Below are 25,684 nucleotides of genomic sequence, written 5' to 3' on the forward strand. Positions count from 1 at the left end.
CCTTTTGACAATGTCTTTTTTCTTCTTTCGCCATTTTTGCCAATTTATGGGTATATGGTGGCTCCTTAAGCTTGCATTTTTAATTTTTTTTTGGAGTGAGGGAGGCAGGATAATTGGAGTTAAGTGACTTGCCCAAGATCACACAGCTAGTAAGAGTGTCAAGGCTGGATTTGAACTCAGGTCCTCCTGACTCCAGGGCCGGTGCTCTACTCACTGTGCCACCTAGCTGCCCCCAGAATTAAGTTTTTAAGGTCCTTTACTTTTATCAGTTAATTGCAAATTTTTTTTTCAATACAGGGGTTGATAAGCTGTATTTATTCTCTTGAGAACTACTGATTCCTCTCCTCTGAACCCTTATCTATTGAGGAATAGCTCTTTTTTCTTATATACTTGTATTGACTCTTTATGTAACCATGTGTATCATGCAGCACAGACCCATGGACCACTTGTAACAGGGAATTATTGATAGACATAGAATGCCTCACCCCATGTCTTGTATACTCTTGTATTCTTCTAGGGTGGGGGTTCTTAACCTTTTTCATGCAATGGATCCATTTGACAGTATGTTGAATCCTATGGATCCCTTGTCAAAATAATGTTTTAAGTACATGGAATAAAATACTTAGGATGACAAAGATTACAATAGGATTACAATCTTAGAAGATGAGAGATCAACCATTGTGGGGATGAGGAAGATGGCCATTGCTGGGTAACCACATCCTCCTCTTATATCCAAGAAGAGTTTTAGGCTTAGTATTATATTTATTACACCTCAGATATTTGAAATATAAGGCTTTGATTCTTTTGGGGTTCAAGATAAAATTCACTTTTTGGTGAGGGGAGGGAAGTAGTCATACTAAACCTGGAGGGTAACAGTTGGCTTAATCTTGGCTATCTTCCCCTCTCTACTATATACTTTTTACACAACAGACAATCAAGGATAGAGAGCAAACTAACTTGTCAAAGCAAGCAAGACAGTAATTGGGGAAGCTGCAGAGATTAGTTTAGAGGACCTCTCCTCTACACAAGAGTTAGGGAGCTCTGTGATCTGAGAGTAAGGTGCAATCCAGTTCCACTGATTTAACCTGATGAAGATGCTGGGCATCAAAGTACACATTGGGTTCTACATTTTTTTTCACACATTCCTGTAGCTTTGGGGTTCTATTCACCATTCAAAGTTTATGTCTCAACTCTTTGCTCCATCTCTCTCCATTTTTTTCCACTTTTCCCTTCTAGCCAGCTCTCTGGATAGATAGGATAGGAAAATGATTGTGGCCATTTCTGAGATTCTGAGAACCTCAGCCTCTATTTTATAAAGTGCAAAGGACAGCAAAAACTCTCTCAGCAGGAGAGTTGGATCTGCTCAGAAAAACTTTCCATATGCCCTTAATAGTTATTAGCCCTTGCTGTCCTCAACTTATTTCGCATATACTTTTGCATCCTTCTAGGACAAGAGTTCTTAACCATTTTTGTTCATGGACCCCTGTGGTAGTATGTTGAAGCCTATGGGTCCCTTGTCAAGATAATGTTATTAAATGCATGAAACAAAACACATAAGGCTACAAAGAAAATAAGTTTTATTGAAATACAGTTATCGAAAGATAGAAAAAAAAGATGAGAAAAAAATTAAAACGAGTTTATAGATCCCAGTTGAGAACCTCTGCTCAAAAGAGCTCCTTGAAGGCAGAGCCTGGACTTCACTTTATCTTTGTATCCTCAGTAATTAGGATATGGCCTTGCAATTACAATTACACTTAATAAATGCTTTTTGGACTGAGCAATAAGGCAAGATAAACCAAATTTAATAAGATTATTCAGACTATTTTGGTTAATTTTTTTTGGTAACAGAATTAACAGTTTTTTCCCCACTAAGGTCCTTAACACTATGTGGAGGTGATCCTGGGTTTTCAAAGGCTTTGCTAGCAGAGCAAAAGCTCTGGGAGGTTCTGTCCTACTGGAAAGGTTTCAAATACTGTATAATTAGGATGAACTGTGTCAGTGTGGTTTTGATCTCACCTATGTAAGGGTGGGGCTCAAACCACCCATATAAACTGTATGTTTACTGAGGAGCAGCCAAGCTAAGTTCAGAGCCTCAAAGCAAACCAAAAACATTGGTGTAATATGGTTGATTCTGGCATCATTCCCTTTCAGGGCCAAGGATGTTACATCTCTTCCTTGGGGATCTGGAGTGCCCTGAGGGGTTTATGGTGTCTCTTTTCTCTGCCATCAGCTTAAGTCCCCACTGGTCATGTTGTCCCATTTGTTGGGGGACCAGTGACTAATGCTGTACTTCTATCACTGCTAGATTCTGTTGGGCTGGAGTCCTGGATCCTTGTTCCTCAAGGTACCTGATGCTTGCTGGGCTGGCTGTAACACCCAGCTTGAATTCCTAGACTCCTAGATTCCTGGATCCCCATGGATCTTTCTCCCAACCCAGAATAGAGACCCTTCTTACTGCACCTAAAAAAAGAATGAATGCAAAAGTGAAAGACTCAAGCCTCTTTCTTGGGGACCATATGGTCCAATTGGGGAGGGAGAGGCCCTGTGGTCCTTCCCTACAGCATAGTTCTCTCACCAAAAGCCTGTAGCAAAGAAGTCATCTTGCTGCATCTGCAGGTGAGAACCCAGCAAAGCCACAGTGAGTGCTGTCTCATGCCCTTTTGAAGATGCTGATAGTTGTGGCCAAAAAAAAAATCATAGGAAGAAGTAAGCTAGAATGAAAAGATCAACAGGACATAATTTTTAAAATGACCAATATGAAGACCATAATAGAAAACATCAACAAATCCATAAAAACAGACAACAGACTTGCTACAGTAGAATACTGACATGCAGATAAATGCAGAGCAATGAAGATTCATGCAAAAATAGCCTCCTAATTTGTTTTTCCTTCCTTAGTTTACCCCTTCTCCAGTCCCTCTTTCACATCACTGCTCAAGAAATCTTTCTAATATACTGCTCAGATCTTGTCCTTCTATTCAAAAGCCTGAAGTTGCTACCCATTGCCCACCAAATTAAGTATAAACCTTGGCTCCTAGTATCCAAAGGCCTCTATAGCTTGGTCCCAATTATCTTTCCATGCTTCCTCCCGTTAGGCCCCTTTCCATACACTATATTCCAATCTGTTCATGGCTTTCCTCTGGCCTGCTATTGTCTCTGTGCCCTTGATCATGCTGTCTGCCCTTCCTGAAATGGTCTTTTCTTTATGAATGTTTCCATTTGATGAAGGCCCTCCTTTCCCTCAAGCCCAAATTCAGGTGCTACCTCCTCCATGGAGCCATCTGTGAACCTGTGGGAGTCCTCCTAGCCTAAAGTGATCTCTCCCATCTCACATTCCTCAAAGTAACTTACCTATATGTCTCTTTTGTACACATGCCATTCTCTTGGGTCTCAGTTATTTGTGTTCATGTCTAATCCTCCTTATTAGATTTTGAACTCTTTGAAGGACAAGATGTGTTGTACCCACCTTTGTATACCTAATATCTAGCACTTTGCTCACAGGAGATGATTAAAAAATGTTTGCTGAAAGTGGACCAAAAGAAATGAAAATGACAAATGCTTTATGGGTAAACAAGTACATTAATGCACTGTTGTTGGATCTGTGAATTAATCCAACCATTCTGGAAATCAATTTGCCCAAAAAGTTATTAAACTTTTTATATTAAGCATGTTTTATATTTATTTATATTTATAATATTAAGCATGTATTTTGACCCATGATACTGCTACTGTGTCTATACCCTAAAGAGATCAATGAGAGAAGAAAAGGACCCATAAGTATAAAAATATTAAAGCAGCTCTTGGTGGTGACAAAGGATTGGAAACTGAAGGAGTGCTGGTCAACTGGGGAATGGCTGAACAAATTACATTATGAATGTGATGAAATGCTATTGTGTTGTAAGAAATGATGAGGGAAATGGTTTCAGAGAAATCTGGGGAGACTTATGCGCTGATGCAAAGTGAAGGGCATAGAACAGGAGCACAATTTATATAATGACAATATAAATACAAACAGGACTTAGGAATTTCAGTGAACAACCAGGAGTCCAGAAGACTTCTGATGAGACATGCTATCTATTTCCAAATAGAGCAGTTATGGATTCAGGCTAGATCAAAGTTTTGTTTTGCTTTTTTGGTAGATATGGCTAATGTAGGAATTTAGTTTGCTTGATTATATGTGTTTTTTTTTTTTTTGCTTTTTCAATGTATGGGGGAGAAGGAGAGTAGAGGATGAGAATTCAGAACTGAAAATAAAATAAAACTGAATTTTAAAAACATTGTTGGAAAAAAAGAATGAACAGAGGTGGATCATAGGACCTTGAGGTGGAAAGAATCTTAGAGATTGTATAAATCAGGTGGTCTTTTTTTTGGAGGGGGGTAGGCAGGGCAATTGGGGTTAAGTGACTTGCCCAAGGTCACACAGCTAGTAAGTGTGTCAAGCGTCTGAGGCCACATTTGAACTCGGATCCCCCTGACTCCAGGGTCAGTGCTCTACTCACTGTGCCACCTAGCTGCCCCTAAGTCAAGTATTTTTAACCTGAGATCCTTGAGTTTGTTTTTTCTTTTTAAAAGTTTGATCACCGTATTTCACATAATTGGTTTCCTTTGTAATCTCATGTATTTTGCTGTATGCATTTAAAAACAGTATTCTGAAAGAGGTCCATGGTCTACCAGACTGCCAAAGGAAGCAATCACATAAAAAAGTTTAAGAACTTCTGATCGAGTCTTTTGAGAGTCTCTTGGACAGTAAGGAGATAAAGTTAGTCAATACTTAAAGAAATTAATCCAGACTATTCACCAGAAGCTTAAATAATGAAGCTGAAGTTTAAATACTTTAGCCACATAATGAAAAGACAGGACTCGGAAAAAAACCTCTGATGTTGGGAAAGATTTCAGGTAAAAGGAAAAGGGGATGGCCCAGGATGAGATGAATAGACAGGGTCATAGAAACAATGAACATAAACTCGAACAGACTTTGAAGAACAGTGGAGGACTGAAGGGCCTGGTGTGCTATGGTACATGGGGTCAAGAAGAGATAGACACCACTGAACAACAACAGTGACCGAGCCTAACCCCGCATTTTATAGATAAGGAAAGGGAGACCTAGTGAAATGAAGTGACTTGACAAAGCTTACACAGGCAGTAGGATTAGGATTTGAACTCACTTTCTGTGATTCTAAATTGAAGTCACAACTAGCACTGTTTTCCTATCTAGGCAAACACCACAAAATGTAGCCCAAGCAATCAAAACAAATGGTGCCTCTGAATCAACATTTAAGACAAATTCAGCTGAGTCAGGGTGATAGGTTCTAAGGCCTTGGACATCAGGGGACAAGGCCCTATGGGGAAGATGCATAGGACAGTCTGAGGCAAGTACCGGGGAGTCACTAGGGATGAGAGCACAGCTAGGCTGGGCATGAGAAAAACTTCCCCGGGGGAGGAAGCAGCCAGCTGGTAGATTTCTATTTAAGCTACTTATTCTTGCTAACCAGAAGTCAAGCTCAATTGTTGCTGCCTACAAGAGGAGTGCAGGTGCTGTCAATGCTTTCTAGATTCTGAATCCCTGGATCAGAGCCCCATTCATCTCACCTTAGTTAAAACTGTAGAATCCAGTGCTCTTTCCACTAGAACTCCTTGTTTTCTGGAGAAATCGGCCTGATTTAATAGGCCTTTGCAAGCCACAGGAGCTTTAGAAAACCAGGATACTAACAGGGAGGTGAGATTTCTAAATTGATTTAGTGACTTGGGCTGCTTTTGTAGCTCCTTTGGGAACCTGTAGCTCTAGTTAAGAGCATGCCTATCAACACAGGCTTTTCCACCTGACAGATTTGGGAGTAAGGTGGGAGTAAGAAATAACGCAAGAGTTTTTTTTTTTAATCAGAACCATAGCAGTATGTCACAAGAGTGGGTGTTTTGCTTTCTCAAGCATATCCAGAAGCCATTTTCTCAAGAAGAAAAAAAAAAGTATTCTCATAATGCATCATCCACCCAGAGTGACTTCCTACTTCCTCAAATGCACGGAAACAGAGGCTTCAAGAAAAAAAAATAAAGAGAGAGAACAAGGTCACACGTTGCTTATCACCGCCTCTCAATGAGGTCTGAGATTCAGCACCAGTCTCTCGGCCTCACAAGGCTTCAGTGAAGTCCTCAGTGGGGCACCTGCCAGTGAGATCTAAAAGAGAATCTAGCACCTTGGGCAGGGATTTTTAGAACCCAGGCTGGGGCCTAGCTGACTTCCTGCCAGGCCAGAGCGAAAGAAAGGTACTTTTTATAAGGTGCTTACCAAATGCTTGAAAAGGAGGAAGCCTTCTGGCAAGTCTTCCACAGGTCCAAGGCTGGTGGCTTTCTTCAAGCAATCTGAAGGGAAGGCAAGGCCCAGAGAAAGCTTGGATAAAAGACTGAGAACAACAACAGCCCCTCAGATATACCCAACTGCTTCCACCCCAGACCAGGCACGAAAAATGTCTCTGAAGTTACCGAGGAATTGGGAGTTCAACCTGAGAGCCGAGTCTGGGAAAATAGGTATGGTGGGTCTTCCTGTGTCTTGTATGTGCTTAAGTTATGACTTGCCGCCCAACCATTTGCATGTGGGTCAGCAGAGAGAGAGTGGCTTCCTTAAAAAAAAAAATTGAGTCAGGCTGGGCTTAGGAGGAAATTTGCATTAAATCCAGATATGGGACTGAGGCTTCTTGTTTCTTGTAGGCCTCTGGTTGAATAAAGAGTAAGTAATATGGACTTCCAAGACTAAAGTGGAATTGATTGTCAGTGAAGTGCCCTTGTAAGGCAAGGGTTACTGAATAAATACATTCACACAACACATGAGACCATCACCATCTCTAGTCCTTACTTTAAAACAAGAGAGTTCTTAATTTTTTTTGTGTGTGTGTGGCAAGAACCCCCTTGGCAATCTGGTGAAACCTATGGACCCTTTCTCAGGATAGCATTTTTAAATACATAAAATAATACAGGATTACAAAAGAAATCAATAATGTTGAAAAGCAGTTATCTAAGTATTAAAAAAAAGTTCACAAACCCCCAATTAAGAACATTTAGACAAGATGGATAATTGCTAACATTCCTTTCAGCTCTGCTATTCTATATTCTAAGGTTCCTTCTAAGCTCGGACATTCTATGTTTTACATTCTAAATCCTTTTGCACAGTAGATATTCTAAAATCTGTTGTAAAGTAATTTTCAACTCAGACATTTTATATCCCATGTTCTGTATTCTTTTCCAGCTCTGATATTCTCTATGCTCTGTTCTAAGGTTCCTCAAACCTGAATTCAGGTAGATCAGCAATAAATCTAGTCATCTCATAAGTAGAAATGTTCACCCCATTACTAGCACACATGGACCCTGTGTTTTGATTCAAGGCTACTGAATAAATATACAGAGAGCTGCTGATATAGAGAGAGGATTGCTTAATAGTCTTGTCTCATGACTTTTTAGACCTCAAAGTTTTTTACTTTTTTCAATTTAATTCGCCAAACCATTTATTAAGTGCCTACTGTGTGCAAGGCACTGTAAAAATTAAATGATGAAATAAGATATATTCTATACTCCAATAAGGAGGCTGTGGTTTGTTTAGTGAAACAAAAGTGAGATGTTTACTTTGTAAGTTATTAACTTTCATGTAAATGCTAGCTATTATTTAGGTGATGTGTGGAAATGCAATCATACTCTTCCTCCTCAGATTTCTCAGATAACCTTTAGCTAGGAGGATTAAGGAAGGCTCGATGGAATGGATACTGAGTCTACCAATCCATGTCAGAAAGCCTTTAATTGAAGGTTTCTAATTAACAGAAATGAGGGTGGCCTATAGCCCAGAATTCATCCCAATACTCCAGTCACATATTTCCAAATGCCTGATGGAGAATTCCACCTAGATGTCCTACAAGCATATCATGCCCCAAATGTCCAAAATCAAACTCATCCTCTCCCACCAAAACAAAATGAAACAAAACAAAAACACCTTTTGCTCTTCCTCTGAATTATTTTTTATTTTTGTTGATGGTACCAGCATCTTTCCAGCTACCCAGGCTTAAAAACTTAGGGTCATCTTTGATCCTGCCTTCTTCCCCAAATCTTCCTCTGACTCTCAGCCCATCCAAACAGTTGGATGGGTGAGCCTTTAATTCCTCACATGGAGGATGGGCTGAGCCAGGGGTGGGGAACCTGCAGTCTTGTAGCCACATGTGGCCTTCCAGGTCCTTGGGGGCAGACTTTTGACTGAGTCCAAGTTTTACTTGGATTTGTTATTAAGGGGATTTGTTCTGTGAAGTTTGGATTCAGTCAAAGGGCTGCCCTTGAGGATCTACAGGGCCGCAAATAACCTTGATGCTGTAGGTTCTCCCCTACTGGCTGAGCAAAGGCATACAGATGAAGGACAATAGGACTGCAGAATTATAAATTTAGATCTGGAAGGAATTTTAGAGTTCATCTTCTAGTCCAAACTTTTCATTTTACATATGAGGAAACTGAAATGGAAAGTCTAGTTTGGTTGGCATGTTGAATATGTGAAGGGGCATAGTGTGAGATTGGGCTGGAAAAGTAAATTGGAACCCTATTGTGGAGGATCTTGAAGACCAGGATAAGGGATTTATGTATATTTAGGTAAATAATGCAGAGAGATTCAGCATGGTATAGTGGACAGAGAGCAGGCCTTAGAGTCAGGAAGACCTAGGCTGAACTCTTTCCTATGACACAAATCAGTTCTACGTTCAAGTTACCCAACCTCTCAGCACCAAGGTCATAACTTGCTCGGCTTACCTCTATCTCTATGTCTGTATCGGTAGAGGGAGTTTTCTTACTTGGAATTCCCTAAACCAGGTTCAGTCCAAAAACTATTCAATTAATGAAGGTTTTGATTAGAAGAGTAAAATAATCATATTGTTTTAGATTACTCTGGAAGCAGCATAAAGGATGTACAGAACAAAGTAGAGAACGCAGAGAATAAGGCCCATGTAGAGGCGACTAGAGCTTGAACACGTGTAGTTGTATTGGGAGTAGAAATAAGATAATCAATCGATTAGAAATCCAGGGAGTAGAATCAATCCTACTAAGCAACTGTCTGGATGGGCTGAGAGTCAGAGGAAGGTTTGGGGAAGAGGGCAGGCTCAAAGATGATCCTAAGGTTTCAAGCCTGGCTAACTGGAAAGCTGTTGGGACCATCAACAAAAATAAAAAATAGTTAAGATAAAGAGCAAAAGGTTTGAGGTTTTTTTTTCTGGTGGGGGAAGATGAGTCCAATTTCAGACATTTGGGGCTTAAGAGGTGCTTGTAGGACATCTGGTTGGAATTCACCATCAAGCATTTGGAAATATGTGACTGTAGTATTGGGGAGGATTCTGGGAATAGGGCTGCCGATCTGGGAGCCAGCTGTATAGAGATTGTCGATGGGTAGGGCTGTGGTTGAAGCCTTGTGCTTCAACCTGTGCTGAACAGGAAGTAGGAGGATGAAGAGACGAAGAGTGGACTGGGAAGAGTGATTTCTCTTTGATTTGGATCTGAATTGTGGTGGTCATCTGTATATTGAACGATTTCATGGATTTCGTGACAGGGATTGAGAAAATGTAAACCACTAATGAGTCTCTCGTAATAGTTCAGTCATTTTACAAATACAGGGTAATATCATAAGATGTTAGAACAGGAAGGGACTTTCAAAACCATCTTATCCACCCTATCCCTTTATTTTATTTTATTTCAAAGACTTGTTCTCCTCATTTTGCCCAGGCTGCAAATGTAAGGGCTATTCACAGGCCTGATACCACTACTCATAGGCAGAGAAGCTTTGGTCTGTTCTGTTTCTGACCTGGGCTGATTCGCCCCTCCTTGGGCAATCTGTTGCCCTCCCCCATTCCTAGGGGCTCACTGTATTGATGCCAAACTTAGTTGTGGACACTGGATCAGCTCTCACACATACCAAGCCCATCCCCCTCATTTTACAGATGAGGAAGCTGGAGATCAGATAAATGAAATTATTTGCCCATGATTATATAGATAGTAAATGGTGGGGCCATGACTCAAACTCAGGCCTTTGACTCCAAATCCTGGGACTTTTTCATTATATGCACCAGGGTTCCTAAAAAGAATCATTGCTATCTGAGGGGGCTACAGGTTACTTGAAGCCTAGCAAATAGAAGAGGAAAAAGAGAAAGAATGTGGAAGTATTATTAAGTTATAGGAAAGGAAATTGGGTTTGGATACTAAATACAACAGAAAAATTGAAAGGAATGAAGTATCCCCAAAGAGTAATTATGTAAAGGTATCTCTCCCTCTTCCAGGCTCTACTTCTTAACCTGCTGTGCCTCGTAGCCTCTTGGTCACTAGTTTTCTTCTTCATAAACTTCCTTCTCAGATTACTATTTGCCTCACTATGTCTGCTTACATTTCTTTAAATCCGCATTCCCTGGTTGCTATTCTGGGTTCGTGCAAATCAATCTGGGAGCTTAGCGAAAATGTCTTATCAGCACTAAACTGCCTGTTATACTCCCAACAGAAAGCTGACAATAGTTTTGTTGATATGATTGGAATAAAGAATTTAGAAGATGTGCTTAAATTTGCCTCAGATGTGCTTAAATTCCTTCTCTCATAATGAAGAAAATCATAATGACAAATTATTGAATTAAAAGGGAAAAAATCATTCTGGTGGAGAGAGATATACAGGAGAGACTGGAGTGGGAGAGAGGGAAAGCAGATACACTCACACTTTATCTTCATAGTTTGTCTGCGCAGGAAGAACATCTAGTTAAACTCCCTCATTTTACAGATGAGGAAACAGAAGTCAGAGGAGGGAAGTGACTGGGAGGAGGTGGGGTTTGAGTTGTCCATCAAAGATGGGTAGGAATTCAACAGATGAAAAAGAGAAAGGGAGCTTGTAAGTAGCACTGCTGGGATTTGAACATTCCCTGCAGTGGGATGTGTTGTCAGGAGCACTGGCCCCAGATACAGAAGCCTAGGATCTGAAATCTAGCTCTGTAACTAGCTAGCTGTGTGACTTTGGGGAAGTCACTTTCCTCCTCTGGGTCTCATTTTCCTAATGTGTAAAATGAAAGTGTCAGGCTAAATGATTTCTAATGTACCCTTTATCGACTGATACGATATATGCAGTTTTCTAAACCTTATATAAGGTACTGACTATGGAGATGAGAGCTAAGACTATGTGGTGAATTGTGTAAAGAGTACTAGACTTGAAGTCAGGATACTTCAGATTCAGTCCTGGTCTGCCATGTAACAGCTGGATCACCATGTGCAAGTCCCTTCACTCCACCCCGCCCCCTGCCCCCCAGCTTGTTTCCCCATCTGCTTTAGTGGAAGAGTACTATTATCATTGGGGCAGCTAGGTGGAGCAGCGGATGGAGTGCTGGGCCTGGAGTCAGGAAGATTCATCTTCCTGAGTTCCAGTCTGGCCTCAGACACTTCCTAGCTTTGTGACAAGTGCCTTAACTCTGTTTGCCTCAGTTTCCTCACCTGTAGAATTGGGGAAGGAAATGGCAAACCACTCCAGTATCTTTGCCCAGAAGACCCCAAATGGGATCATGACTGAACAACCAAAATCATTAATATTATTGTAATTTTTCTTTTCACATCCTTTTCATTTGCTTTCAAATTGGAACACTTCTAGATCACAGGATTATAGATCTATTGAGGGGATCTCAGAAATCACATAATTCAATGCTCTCATTTTATAGATGAGAAAACTCAAACCTAGGGAGATTAAATTTCTTATCACACAATTGATAAGTCTTAGAGGTAAGATTTGAACCCGGAATAACAAAAAATGATTATCATTAGTGTTAGGGTAATACTTGTTACAGATGTGTATCCCTGTTAGAGAGCAGGCCTCAGAACCAGGAAGATCCAGGTTCAAATCCCACTTCTGACACATGCTGGCTACATAATCCCAGGCCCATTCCTTCAGTGCTCTGGGTACCTTTCTAGGACAGTAAGCAGCAGAGGAGGAGCACCTCCTTACATTGGTAGGAGGAGTTTCCTCATCCAGAGAGCTCCATACACCCAAGAAAGCACAGGTCTAGTCCCTCTCCTTATCCATGCTTCAGATGGAAATGTTTCAGATAGGCCTAAATATTCCCTTCCAGGATGCCTGTTGTGCAGCGGACACTTCGTAATTGCTGAAAGTAGTGATGGGGAAAGAGAGAATTGGCCTCTTACAATACCCTATGTGAAGAATCCCTGAACAGAAGACCTGGAGGAGATGTTTCCAACATCCCTTCCCCACCCCCACTAAATAGCTACCATATGCATCCTTTCCTTCAGTAACAGGAAATGGTTTCAAAATCTAAGACAGAGAACTCACCTCAGAGGAGATAGTAAGAAAGAAAATGAGCCTGAGAGCTTAAAAAATGCCCAATGACACCCCTCTCCCCCTTTTCCCAAACAAATCATTTACCAATATAAACATGGAATTTACCAATATAATCAGGGCTGACCTGTATGCTATAATTGCAAAGCCTGTGTACATACATACAGCAAAATGCCCCGCTGTACCTGTCACAGAAGCTGAAATTCGGTCCTGCAGATTTTTAATTTTTTAAGGGTTATCTGTTAAAATGCCCTAGGAGAGGAGTACCTCATCAGAGATTGGCTGGCAGTAATCTGAGAGCAAGGAGGTGAGGGAGTGGTGCTCCCAGAGATTAGAACTTGAGAGATGGGAGGGTGTCAGTTGTGTACCTTTTGTTGTTGTTCAGTCCTATCTGAGTCTTTGTGACCCCATTTGGCTTGCCATTTCCTTCTCCAGCCCATTTTACAGATGAGGAAACCGAGGCAAACAGGGTTAAATGACTTGCCCAGAGTCACACAGCTAGGAAGTGTCTAAGGCCAGATCTGAACATAGGAAGATGAGTTTTCCTGACTCCAGGCCCAGCATTCTAACCATTGTGCCACCTAGCTGGCCATTTAAGGGTGAAGGCAGCTGAACCTTTACCTACTTTGTATGATGAAGTACCCTTTTCTGCCTTCCCCCAGCGCCTTGAGGTAGCAGATACCAATAGAAGAGTGTGATGGCAGTGTTGAGCATGCAAGCTGCTGATTCTGGAGGCTATTAACTGTGCTCTAACAGTGGAGAGCATGGCATGATGCCAAAGAGTAGCTAGGCTGTCAGCCAATCGAGGCTTTGAGATATGTGGGATCACTGTCTTTGGTGGGAGAGTTTTCTAGGGCCATCCCACATTTGATCACAAGGGAGTTACTGTTTCTACTTCTTTTTTTTTCTTTTTTTATGTAACCATTGGTCACCATCTTACTGTGTGACCCTGGGCAAACCACTTTCTCTTTCTTGGTCTCGGTTTTATCAGCAAAATGAATGAGGTGAACTCGGTGATTTCTTCTCACTTTTAACAGTCTGTGATCTCTTTAGGAAATAAACATTCTACAGACATTCTACAGTTTAACCTATTAAAACCTAAATCAGCACAATTCTATTTCATTTGCAAAAAGACTTGTCATTAGATAATAATATTTTGTTTTGTTTTGTTTTGTGTCATGGCAGTGGAGTAGGGTCTGGAAGGCTAAGAATTCCACAGTTCTTAGGCTGTCTATAGCTTTAAATTTAATTATTGGTCTTGTTTAAGGTGTGATTTTAATTCAATGACCAATTAGTTGACATGCTATTGGAAGAACTGAACCATATCCACATTGAACATATTATCACTAAAAATGAAACCAGAAATTGCAGCTGAATGAAAGGATGGTCTTTGAGATCCCTTCAATGGTTTCACTGAAAGCACAAAACCAACAAGAAACATCATTTAATGGAACAATTCTTCACCTCATCTTTCAGGGTTCACAATGAGAGTAACCAAAAAGCCTAGCATGACAATAATTGTGGCTTATGTGTCAACATCTGTTATAGAGGATGAGGAAATAAAGACATTTTATGAAGAAATTGACAAGATCCAAAATTGTCAACATATAATTTGATATACAGTAACTTCATTGCAAAAGTAGATACTGTGTTAGAACAATTCTGAACTCAACTAACAGTTGTTAATATGCCTGTTTTTCCACAGCCTCTCCAGCCTTGGCTACTCTCATTTTTTTTTGTCATATCTATCAGTTTTAAGGGTGTGAGGTGAAATATTGGAGTCATTTTAGTTTACATTTCTCTTATTGTTAGCTATTTGGAACATTTTTTTCATTATGGTTGTTGACGATTTATATTTCTTCTGAAAACTTCATATCTTTGCTCACATATTTGTTAAGGAATACTTTGAATATTTTTAATTTCATTTTTGTTAGCTTCTATTCCTTCTTGCTATTAAAAAAAGAATACAGCATGTACTAATATATTTCATCTTTTCCCAAATAACTTTTATCAGCACATGACCATTGGTTCCAAAATTACAGCACTTTTGTTTCTCCAGAGATTTCACTTTGATCAGTTGGTGATGTGACTGCACACATACAGCTGATTGTGAAATGACTATTATGCATGAAACCAGTCATTTCCTTTTCGCTAAGCTATATCAATTTAATATTTTATGGTTTTGCTCAACAACTGCCATGTCTAGAGCCTTATAATTTGCCAAATTATATCAAGTATTTTCCAGAGAAATTTAACCCATGTTAAAACAGGCACAATTGAAATGGTCAGCACCATACTTCATGACTGGCCAAAGCACAGTGACATGGCAGCCAAGGTCAGTCTTGTTTTAGAGTATCATTTCTCAAATGTTTTGGTCTTAGAATCCCTTTGTAGGACCCCCAAAAAGCTTTTGCTTATATGTGTTTTAGCTATCAATATTTATGTATTAGAAATTAAAATATCTTGGTTTTATTATGAAAATAGTTTTGACCTTGTAGACCCATTTAAAGGGCCTTACAGCCCCCAGTTTTCCCTAGGCCATATCAAGAACCACTGGTTTAGAGCAAAAGCTCAGTTACTAATCAATCGATAAACATTTATTAAGTACCTACTATGTGCAGGCATTGTACTAAGCACTGATGACACAGAAAGAGGCAAAAGACATTCCTTCCCCTCAAGGAGCTTACAATTGAATGGGAGAGACTACATGCAAACAAATACATACATAGCAATCTGTATACAGGATAAATAGGAAATAATTAATAGGGAAAGGCACTAGAATTAATTTTTTCACTCAGTAATATAGTGTATTTTAGTTTCTAGTTTGTGAAGCTTAAAACAAAAACAACATTAACATCAATGCCCATTCATAGTGCATGAACAAATATAGAAATAACAATTTGCCATATAAATTATTTGTTCCTAAGAGTATCGAAAGGGCAAAATATTTACCTTCTTTTCAGAACCAATTTCCAGGTACAATCACCCCCTCTGCAAACTTTAATTGAACTGACAGCCTATCTAGCAACTGTAGGATGCTTCTGGCTATGCAATAGTCTGTCTGTACTCAACGGAAAACATTAGGATTTAGACGTCAGCTGCATTTCTCTTTATGGCAAAGATGTTTTGCATCAGCTTCTAAGAATTTTTATGAAAACCAAACCAAACCAAATAAAAGGATCTGTGTATTTCCCATCTCTGTTTCCAAAACAGTCACATTTCTAATACAGTGCAAGTCTACTGCTTTTTCAACCAGGGGAGCACTTACATACAAATGGTGGCTGTAAATGGATTCAGATGGCATCAGTGAGTGGAGGAGGACTATATATAGCTTGCTGTTGCCAGGTAACACTTTTCCAGTCTCAAAGGGAGTGTGCTATGATATTTTATTGATGAAAGGGTAGCTGTGGTCAGGATATTATTGCTCAGGTGAAGTTTACACGCTTTGTGTGTGCAATGGAAATAAGCATTTTTCTTTTGAAATGGAGTAATATTCTACACTGGCTTGTTTTAGATCAGTTGTCATGTTCTTGTGCATCAGTTCTTGGCAGTAAACATATTCACGTATAGAATCTTTACCAGCCAGGATAGAAGAACCCAATTTTATAATTTGCTTCATCAACTTGGTCATGCCTCAAAATTCACCTCAAGTTTGAAAGCTGGTTTGAATAAGCAATTCATCTTTTCTATTAGTGCATTCAATACTAAGGTAAATTATATCATATTTGGAGGAAAGGCTTGGACTATCAAGGGGTTCAGTTTGGAAAGAAAAAAGTAGAATCCACATTGTACAAAAAGAATCACAAAACCATAAACATAGAATGGTAGGCGTATCCTTATGGACCTTAGAACTCAGAATGTCAGAGCTAGCAGGACCCTTAGAACATGAACTTTCAGGAACTTTAGAACACAGAGTGTCAGAACCTCTGAAAAATAAACTGTGAAGAGTTGGGAAGTTCCTTAGAGATAATTTCCTAAGGTGCTCATTTAAAATGTTTTTTTTTTCAACTTGACTAAACTCCTCTTTTCAAAAGAGACTTCTGAGGGAGTTGTCAGAACTAGCACTTTCCCCATAAGTAACTCCAGTCCGAACACAGGGACTTTGTGTTAGTAGGCGGGGGACTAAAAGTACATTTTGCTACTTGGTTTCCAATATCTTTACACCCAAGGCAAAGTGTGAAAAAATGAAACAGCAAGTTTAGGATGAGGTTTTTGGTTTTCAGAACCTATAGTGAGGAAGCCCATGAGAACAAAAATGAAAAACAGATATCTAACACTGTGCTGGAAGACCATGTGAATGAGCAAGCTTATCTTCTGTAGCACCAGTCAGGATCGTCCCAGTGGGCAATGCTGAACATTGCTGAATCAGAATATTAAAATGATTTCGTGATTGTTTCTATTCTCTAGTTCTGAATCAGGTGGGTCCCAGGAAATGGGCTGCTAAGACTACTCAAGTATTTCTGGAGGATCAGGGAGAGGATAAGGTCTGGCAGTTTTTTCCTACTTAATGAATAATATAGGAAAAACCTTGGTTTAAATCATTCACCACTTTACCCTTGCAGGCATTTAGGATATAACTAACTAGTTCTGGGTTATTTCTAGCCAGATGATTTAATCTAAAGCAACTATAATTCAAAAATTATTAAACAGTATATAGTAATAAGATGAAAAACTACAAGCAGCATTGCTTCACAAAACAGCCATTCTCAAAGAAGAAAATGAGCTTGTTGAAGGGTTTGGCATAAGAGTCAGTTAAACCATATTATCCCAAGACCATTTATAGATGAAACTAGGAGGAGAACAAACAGATGTGGAATGAAAGAGGACTGCTGTTTTTATGCTGTTCTATTTTCATTAACAGCAATAGTTTTGGAGTTGGATTAGAGGAAGCCAGGGATTCCAGGAGGTGTAAGTGGGGATGGAGTGCATTCCAGGTTTGAGGCACATCTTGGGTAAAGAGATGGGAGATGGAATATTGTGTGTGAGGAATAGCAAGTAGGTAAGTTTGTCTCTGCTATGCTGGGTGAAGGAGATCTATACTGATCTATATAAACCTGATTATAAGCCTGGAAAGGTAGGCTGGAGCCAGATCATGATGGGATTTAAATGTGAAATGGAGGAATGTTTTTGTGCAGGGGCAATAAGGAGCTATTGGAGATTAATGATCAGGGGAGTGGCATGGTTGGACCCATGCTTTAGGCATGTCAGCTGGTAACTGTGGAGGATGAATTGGTGCCTGAAGCTAGGAGACTGATTAGGATGCTATTGCAATCATCCAGGCAAGAAGTTGGTTACAAGGGCTTGAACTAGAGAGACTGTTGTATGAGAGGAGGAAAGAGAACAGAGAGATGAGACATATTGTGGAGGTAGCATGAAGATCAGAAAACAGATTGGAAGTGGGGGAAGCGGGAGGGGAATGAGTTAGGGTTGATTTTCAGGGTGTGACTCTGGGTGACCGGAAGGCTAAACACAGGGCTGAACATGTGTCAAGGAATTGATCAATAAGCATTTATTGAGCACTACAGACTTTGCTAATCATTGGGGATGTTGTTGTTCGTCCTTCGATCTCAAAGGGGACCAATGACATCATGAAGGTGATGTCTTGGCTTGCTTGTAAGTTGGATTTAAGTGAGGTAGAGCACAAGCCAGGAGAATGGTGAACACACCTCTCCTTGTATCATGCCACTTTGGAAGAACTGAGGGCTTTCAGACCCCCAATACTAGCCCTGATAAAAAAGCATCTGGCAAGAATGAAAGTCTCTCTTGGAGAAGGGTGGGGAAAATGAGGCTAGAGAATCACTGGGGATACAAAGACAAAAGTCCCTGCCCTCAAAGTGGTTACATTCTAAGTGGGGAGACAACATGAACCTTTATAATAGATACAGACTATTTACATCCATGGATACAAGGATGATAGTTGGGGATGGAAGGATCAAGTGAGGATTTTTTTTCAGGATGGAGGAGACATGAGAATGAGCCAGTAGAAAGGGAGAGATTGAAAACAAATGAAAAAGTGGGGACGATAGAGGGGAAAATCTGTTGGAGAAGATCGGTGGAATGGGATTATTTGAACAAGTAGAAGGGTCTGCCTTGATAAGGAGTAAGGCCATCTCATCATGTGAGTCAGGAATGAATAAGGAAAGTGGTGTATGAGTGATCCTGAGATGAGGAAAAGGGGAAAAGGGGGAGCTCATGGCAAGTAATCTCAATTTTTCTTCTGTAAAATATGAGACAACGTTCTCAGCTGTGAGGAGGGAGAGCCTGGGAAGGTTTGAGGAGGGATGAAAAGGTTTGAAAGAAGGGGATTATGAATTGATAAGGGAGTAGAATTGCCTGGCAGCAGTGAGGACTCAGTTGCGGTTGGACAACATAAATAGGACCCAGTCAGAACAGTTGCATGATTTTCTCCACCTTCATTCAGCAGCATGTGTATAGGAAAAAAGGTAAGAATGGTGAGAATAATCCAATGTTGAGACTTAACTGGGCATAATTGGTGATATGCATATGTATGTATACATGCATATGTATATGCATATACATATGCATATGTATATATATATATATATCTATATATATATCAGGGCTACGGATTCAAAAGAGGAGGACAGTGTACAGTTTATTTGGTTCACTAAGTAGTGAAGATGGGGAGAAGAAGAGAGAAAAGCTTACAAGACTTAAGCAAGATAAGATTTAAATATTTTTTACATTCTCTCAGTCATTTGTGTCCATGCCTACCATGGTACCTTGCGCAATATAGATATCAATCTTAAATATTTATCTTTATCCCCATTGTCTCCCCAGACCTCCAGTCCTGTACTTCAATCTGTTTTCTGGATAACTCTACCTACTCCAAATGTGCTCCTCTGCCTAAGCAGTGGTGGGATTCAAAAGAATTAACAACGGATTCTCCACAGAACCAAGCGGAGGCGCTGCCCTCACTGCTGTTGTGGTGGGTGCTGGTGCTGGTCCTGCCCCCGCTAGCAACTGATTCCCTGAGCTAAACCTAAAATTAGGTACTGTTTCTACAGAACTGATACTAACTGGCTAAATCCTACCACTGCCCTAAGGTCTTTATTTTTGTTGATAGCATCACTAGTCTTCTAGTCACCAAGGCTCAAAACTTCATAATCATCTTGGATCATTCTCCTTCTTACTCCCCCACCCTTTGCCATATTTTTTTATCTATTGTCTAGTCTTGCCAATTCGATGAATCTCCATCACTTCCTTAAAAAAGTACAAACCCTTTCTCTAAACGTGTAAGGCCATCTATAATCTGGCTTCAATCTTCTGACTTACGTCCTCAACCATCATATGGCATCGCTTGCCACTAATCTGATTTTTCTTTAGCAGGAAGGGCTAGGATCTGTGAAGTCCCGTCTTCACCCTAGAGGTTATGATTCTTTAACCCACTGAGCAGAAGTACCGAATTAGAGGAAGTATTAAACACAGTATGATTCTCAGCTGATCTTTTATCCTCTAGGTTTGTCTCTCTCTGGGTGGCTGCAGTATTTTTTGTCTAGGGAGGGTGGTTAGTATTGATTTATTCAATTGGAATTTGCTCTGAGACTCCATCCTATTGAAAACCCCACTTTCCTCAATCCACTATATTTCACTAAGTTCTAGTAACAACTGTGGCATAATGGAGTCACTTCCAACAGAAATACATAGAATGTACTCAGCTGTATATAGTATTTTATACTTAGCAAGGCAATAAATAATAAAATAACAATAATATAAAATAATATATAGATAATAAAATAGTAAATAATATGAAATAAAATAATAATGTAATAATAAAAGATATGGTGAAGCTGCAACTTAGGCTGTCCTCAGATATTAATTGCATAGGCTGGTTCAAACCTAGGTATTCTAGGAAATACGTAGTTCAGTTGTATTGTTCAGTTGCATTATATCCTATAAGCAAACAAAAGGGTATATCAGATGAAGAAGAGAATGTAAGGAAGAGTTTGGATTCACTTTCCCACCTATCTGGAGTGTAGTGTTCCCTTCCAGGAGCTGCATTTCAAGAAGGGCATCAATATGCTGAACAGCTTCCACAAGGTTGCCACGAAGATGGTGGAAGGCCAAAAGATCATGAGATAGGGGGATCCGTTAAAGGAACTTGGGACTTTTAGTCTGAAGAAGACAATGTAATAAAGAGTCTGGATTTATTCTTCTAGAGTGAGGCCAGCTACATCCCCCCCTCAGGGTTCTAGTGGTAATCCTGAGGAAATTGGGATGTTTCTTTCAGCCAGAACCCCAGTTCTTTTGCTCTTCAATATGTAGTGTTCCAAGACCTGTGATCTTTTAGTGTTGCTGCTGCTAGGTCGGTGTTATTCTCATCGTGGCACCACCATATTAAAATTTTTTTCTTGTTGCTTGTAATATTTTATCCTTGAGCTGGGGGGTTTGGAATTTGACAATAATATTCATGTGGGTTTTCCTTGTAGAATTTCTTTCAGGTGGTGATCAGTGGATTTTTTTCTATTGCTACTTTCCTCTCTTGTTCTAATGTTTCGGGACAATTTTCTTTGATTATTTCTCATATCATTGTACCAAGATGCTTTTTTTTGATTATAGCTTTCAGATAGTATAATTATTCTTATGTTTTCTCTTTTTGATCTGTTCTCTAGATCAGTTGTTTTCTTATGAGATTTTTCACATTCTCTTCTATTTTTTCATTCTTTATATCTTGTTTTATTATTTCTTGATCTCTTATAACTTGGCTAGTTTCTCCTTGACCAATTCTTCTTTTCAAGGAGTTGTGTTCTTCCTTAAGATTCTGGATCTTCTTTTCTAATTGATTGACTTTCTTTTCATAAACTTCTTGGTTTTTTTTTTTGATTGTTCTTATTTATTTATTTTTTTAAAAAAATCTCTCTTGTTTGATTTTTGAAGTCTTTTAAAAGTTCTTCTATGAATATTTTTTTGGGCAGGTGACCACTTGATATTACTCTTTGGGGGTAGAAGAGAGTTTCTTTGCTTCATTATCATGCTCTGAAGACAAACCCTGATCTTCTCTATCATAGTAACTCTCTATGGTTGGATTCTTTCTCTTTTGCCTGTGCATTTTTAAAAATTTGTAGTAGCTTAGTTTTTGTAATCACCTCTAGTACTGGAGAATGAGGGCTGCTGCCTCTAGCGTCAGATTGTCCTTCAGTTCTCCCCTCTGGACTGGAACCAAAACCAAGACTCTTCTAAGTGCCCACAGCCATCAGTATCCCCGCCCCACTGCTTCTGCACTCACCCAGCACGTGATAGTTTCTTCTCACCCTGGCTGTGTCTCTGCAGCACAGCTGAGTCTAGTGTTCCTTGTCGGCAGAAGTTCCCTCGATCCTCCCTGGTTCACATGCCCAACTCTGAATAAAAGTTCCTTTGGCTGGGGCCTAGGCAGCCTCCCAACCCAGCTAAACCCAGGGCTGACAGCTTGTTGTTTAAGTTAGCCTGGAGGTGTTTACTCTTCATAGGGACCAAGCCTCTTCCTTTGATTTTTTCCCCAGATCTTCTCCATTTGTCCCAGGAGGACCTCTGTTCTGCCTCTACTCTTATTTATTTCTTTTTATCACTCTGTGTTCACCCTGAGATGCCATCTTGTTTCTTTTGTGGGGGAAAATCTTGAGAGCTTGGAATTTCCTGAACTACTCTCCCATCTTCTCAGAATCCTCTTTTTAAAGCAGCTTATTTTAAGCAAACTCTAAACGAAGAGAACATTTGCTTCATCAAGTTCACTTCCAAATTTGGTATAGGTGATAGATAAATTGCAATAGGTCCTCTTTGTGAGTCAAAGAGGGTGCTTGGTGCTTTGCTCCTCACCATCTGGCTTCTGGAAAATCCTGACATGGACTTCAGCTCAGGGACTTCAGGAATTGCTACTATGACCTTTTAAAGCCACAAGATCTTAAGCATCTCCAATTTTCTCTTGCCTAAAACAGGAGACAAATACAAGGAGGCAAAACCCAGAGACTCGTTCGTATCCATAGGTCACATATTGGCCTTGGGTGGGAAAGGCCTGGAGCCTCTCTTCATATCGAAGCTCACAGCAAGATTGTCTCACTCTCACACAGCCAGGGAGAGAAAGAGGAAGAGTCTTGCTTTGGTTGGTTAGTGACTTCTGAATGAACTCCAGTTCTGGCCCAGCAGACAATCAAAAGTCCAGTTGTTTAGAGGACTGGGACCAATTACAGAATGTCTGTGCATGGTCTAAATTGGGGAACAGGGTCCTTCCATTACATGTCATCACTCTCTTGTGGAAAGCAGGGTCCCCGATTAGTCTGGCTGCAGGCAGAGCCCACGTTTGCTCTGAAGATGGAGCTCTTGTTGGCCTGTTTCCTATTACACCTGCAATGCAATTCCCTGTTGAGGTTTGACTTAGTCCATCCAACAAAGCCAATCATTAGGGGAAAATTCAGGAATTCTACAGCCAGAACTTAGCTTTTCTTCCTTATGTCATGGTACATCAACTTGGGATCTGGTACAGCCTATAATTTATAATGTCTGGCCCTTTCCTGTTCAGTGTCCTGTTTGTGGCAGCAAATTCTGACAGCTTCTCCCTGTAGCTAGCTAATTGCTCATAGGGCAATGCTGCAGACAGGACCAGGCCAGGCATGGAGAGAAACTCTGTTCTGCTTGTCCTCTTGCCTGTTTTTCTCTTTCTCATTTCTTAAAGACTTTTTTGCCCAAGGATGAGAAAGCTGGTCCAATAATAATCCTGGACCTGCACCATAGGGGCCATCCTTCCCCAGGCACTTGACATATTCTGACAGGTGTCATGTAGGACCCAATCCTACCTTATTCTCCTCCAAGTTGTTGTGGGGGTTTTGTTGGAGTCAGGGAGTATAAATCTGTTGACCTAAAACTTGATAGGCTGAGTTTGAAGGCGAACTTCAATGAAGAGACCTTCCTTAAGGCAAATTTAGGTTTTATAAATAGAGGCAGACTGTCCTGGCCTAGGGGATGATTAATTCTGCTTTATTCTGCCTGATCAGGCCACATCTAGAATATAGAACCACATTTCAAGAAGGACATTGATGAGCTAGACAGCATCCAGAGGATGGCTACCAGGATGATGGAGGGTCTAAAGATCATGTGATAGGAGGATAAGTTGAAAGAACTTTAGCCTGAAGGAGAGAATACTCTGGGCAATGTGCAAGCTGTCTTCAAGAATTTGAAAGTCTGCCACTCGGAAAAGGACTTTTCATTCCAGGCCCAAGAGAGCAGAACCACAAGTGTCAGGACACATCATTTAGGACTGACTTAAAGAAAAACAAAACAAAACAAACCTCCTAACAATCGGAACCATGTGGGATCAGCTGCCTCGAGGAGCGGGTTTCCTCTCCCTAGAAGTCATGTATCAAAGGTTGGGTGACTATTTGTGATGTGAGTTCTAGATAGGATTCTGGGTCAGGTGTTCTAAATGTCCTAATGTCCTAAATGGCCTCTGAGTCTCCCACACTATTTACTTTGTAATGAGCCCAGCTAGACCAACATGAAAATTTTCCCCCCTTTTTCAAGCTCACCCTCAAGTGCATCCATAATGCCTTCAACCAACTCATCCATTAGCTCCACCTCCTCCTGGGTTCAGCCCTGATTCAGTGCCTAGGAAGTGTCAGAGGGCTAGGCGAACCCCGTCCTTGCCTAAGCCCCGAGATCTATTTGTATTCCTTTTCACAGACTAGATTGAGATCCCAAAGATAAAAATTTATCCCAAAGATAAAACCCAAAGATGGAGTGTTGGCCTTGGGGTTGGGAAGACCTGGGTTCAAATCCAGCTTTATACACTTATAACTGTGTGATTCTGGGCAAGTCACTAAACCTCCTCTGTAAGATGGAGATAACAATAGTACTTACCTCATAGGGATGTTATACGCATCAAATACAATATCATTTGTAAAATGTTTGACAAGCCTTAAGATGCTATATAAGTCATCATCATCATCATCATCATCATCATCATCGTCGTCGTCATCCTCATCGTTATCATCATCAATGTCCCCGAGTCTTGAGATAAAATTCCTAAAGTCTTCCAGCAGGGGGCTCTCTTCTATTATCAATGTCACCTATTGTAGTGGCAATATTAATGAGTGGGAAATGACTCGATGGACTTTGGCTTGACCACTGGGGGAATTCATTGGAATAGAGTCACACATATTATTTAATCCAGGCCAGAAATCCTGCTAGGTCTTCTGATTGTCCAGAAAATATTTCTGGTAATTGGAAACAGCTAATCTGGGACTGGTTCCAGATGTCCAGCCTCTCTTCCAGGGTGTCTGCCAACCAAGACCATTGGCCAGGGGCATCATTATGTTGCCACTAGTCCCCAGCTGGAGGGGTGTTGTACCTTGGGCTTCCTCAGCTTCCACTGAGGGCAGTCCCATGAGCAAAATTATGGGGCATTATCATCTATGGGGCATGCAAGAATGGTAAGGCCAGGGTGAGAACCTTGTACATAAGGAAAGTAGTATTAAGTGCTGAAAAGAGCTCTGGATTTGTTCAAATGTGAGCTCTGCTACTTAGTCTCTGGGTCACCATGGAAGAGTTTCTAGACCTCATTTTCTTATATAGAAAGAAGAGTTTGGTCTCAATGATTTCCAGCGTCTAGATCCTAGGAAACTATAAGGAAGATCCACTGAGTGGGGCAATGGGAGGTGGGGGCGGGGGAAAACAGGTACTGGGTTGTTGATGAGGGGAGTCTAGAGACTAAATAAGGGAATATAATCAATACAAGAGGGAATCAGTTGTAGTGGGAAATCAATAATTTTGCCGGCCAGTGGGTCGATTTCCATGCTCGAAGCCAGGGATCTGAAGACACTTCTTATGCGTGTCATCCCTCCAGGCCAGTGTCTCTGCTGAGCCTTGATACCTGTTCCCGATGTGCGGTTTGGGAACTGGCCCTGAGTACCTCAGTAGCAGTTGGTCAAAAGAGGGGTCTGGGCATTTAGGAATGGGAACTGGGTATGACATAATATCAAGAGTGTTAGATTTGGAATTGGAAGACTTGGTGCCAATACTGGTTCTTTTGATACTGCTTGTGTGACTTTGGCAAATCACATAATTAAGTTACATTAGATGATCTCTAGTATCCTCTGTTTTAAGGTTCCTTTTAGTTCTGAATCCTATGCTCTCTGACTATTGATCAAGCTACTTGGCCTAGGGCCTATGGGGAAAGAGAGGGACGCTTCAAGAAGGGGAAAGCTACCAGAGCTTATCTCAGTCTCGCCCCTCCCCATCCCACCCTTTACTTCTCCCACAGACATGAATAGGATAGCCACCCCTTCTGATTGATGTTTTACTTCCTAAGTGCCAAGTGCTCCAAATCCAGGCCCTCATTCACTCAGGAATAAAGGAACCCCATGAACATCACCC

At 40.6% G+C, this 25,684-nt stretch overlaps 1 protein-coding gene across 1 annotated transcript in view; it reads left to right on the plus strand.

Moving 5' to 3' along the window:
• The first annotated feature begins 6,190 nt into the window (after window positions 1–6,190).
• The window catches only part of ARHGAP25 (Rho GTPase activating protein 25), a 97,477-nt gene continuing 77,983 nt past the window's right edge, over window positions 6,191–25,684 (plus strand). Inside the window, exon 1 of the mRNA XM_036753055.1 lies at window positions 6,191–6,522. Coding sequence (XP_036608950.1) covers window positions 6,462–6,522 — 61 coding nt within the window. The 5' untranslated portion in view covers window positions 6,191–6,461. The remainder of the gene's footprint in view (window positions 6,523–25,684) is intronic.

Source organism: Trichosurus vulpecula, chromosome 3 (assembly GCF_011100635.1).
Source record: "Trichosurus vulpecula isolate mTriVul1 chromosome 3, mTriVul1.pri, whole genome shotgun sequence".
NCBI lineage: Eukaryota > Metazoa > Chordata > Mammalia > Diprotodontia > Phalangeridae > Trichosurus > Trichosurus vulpecula.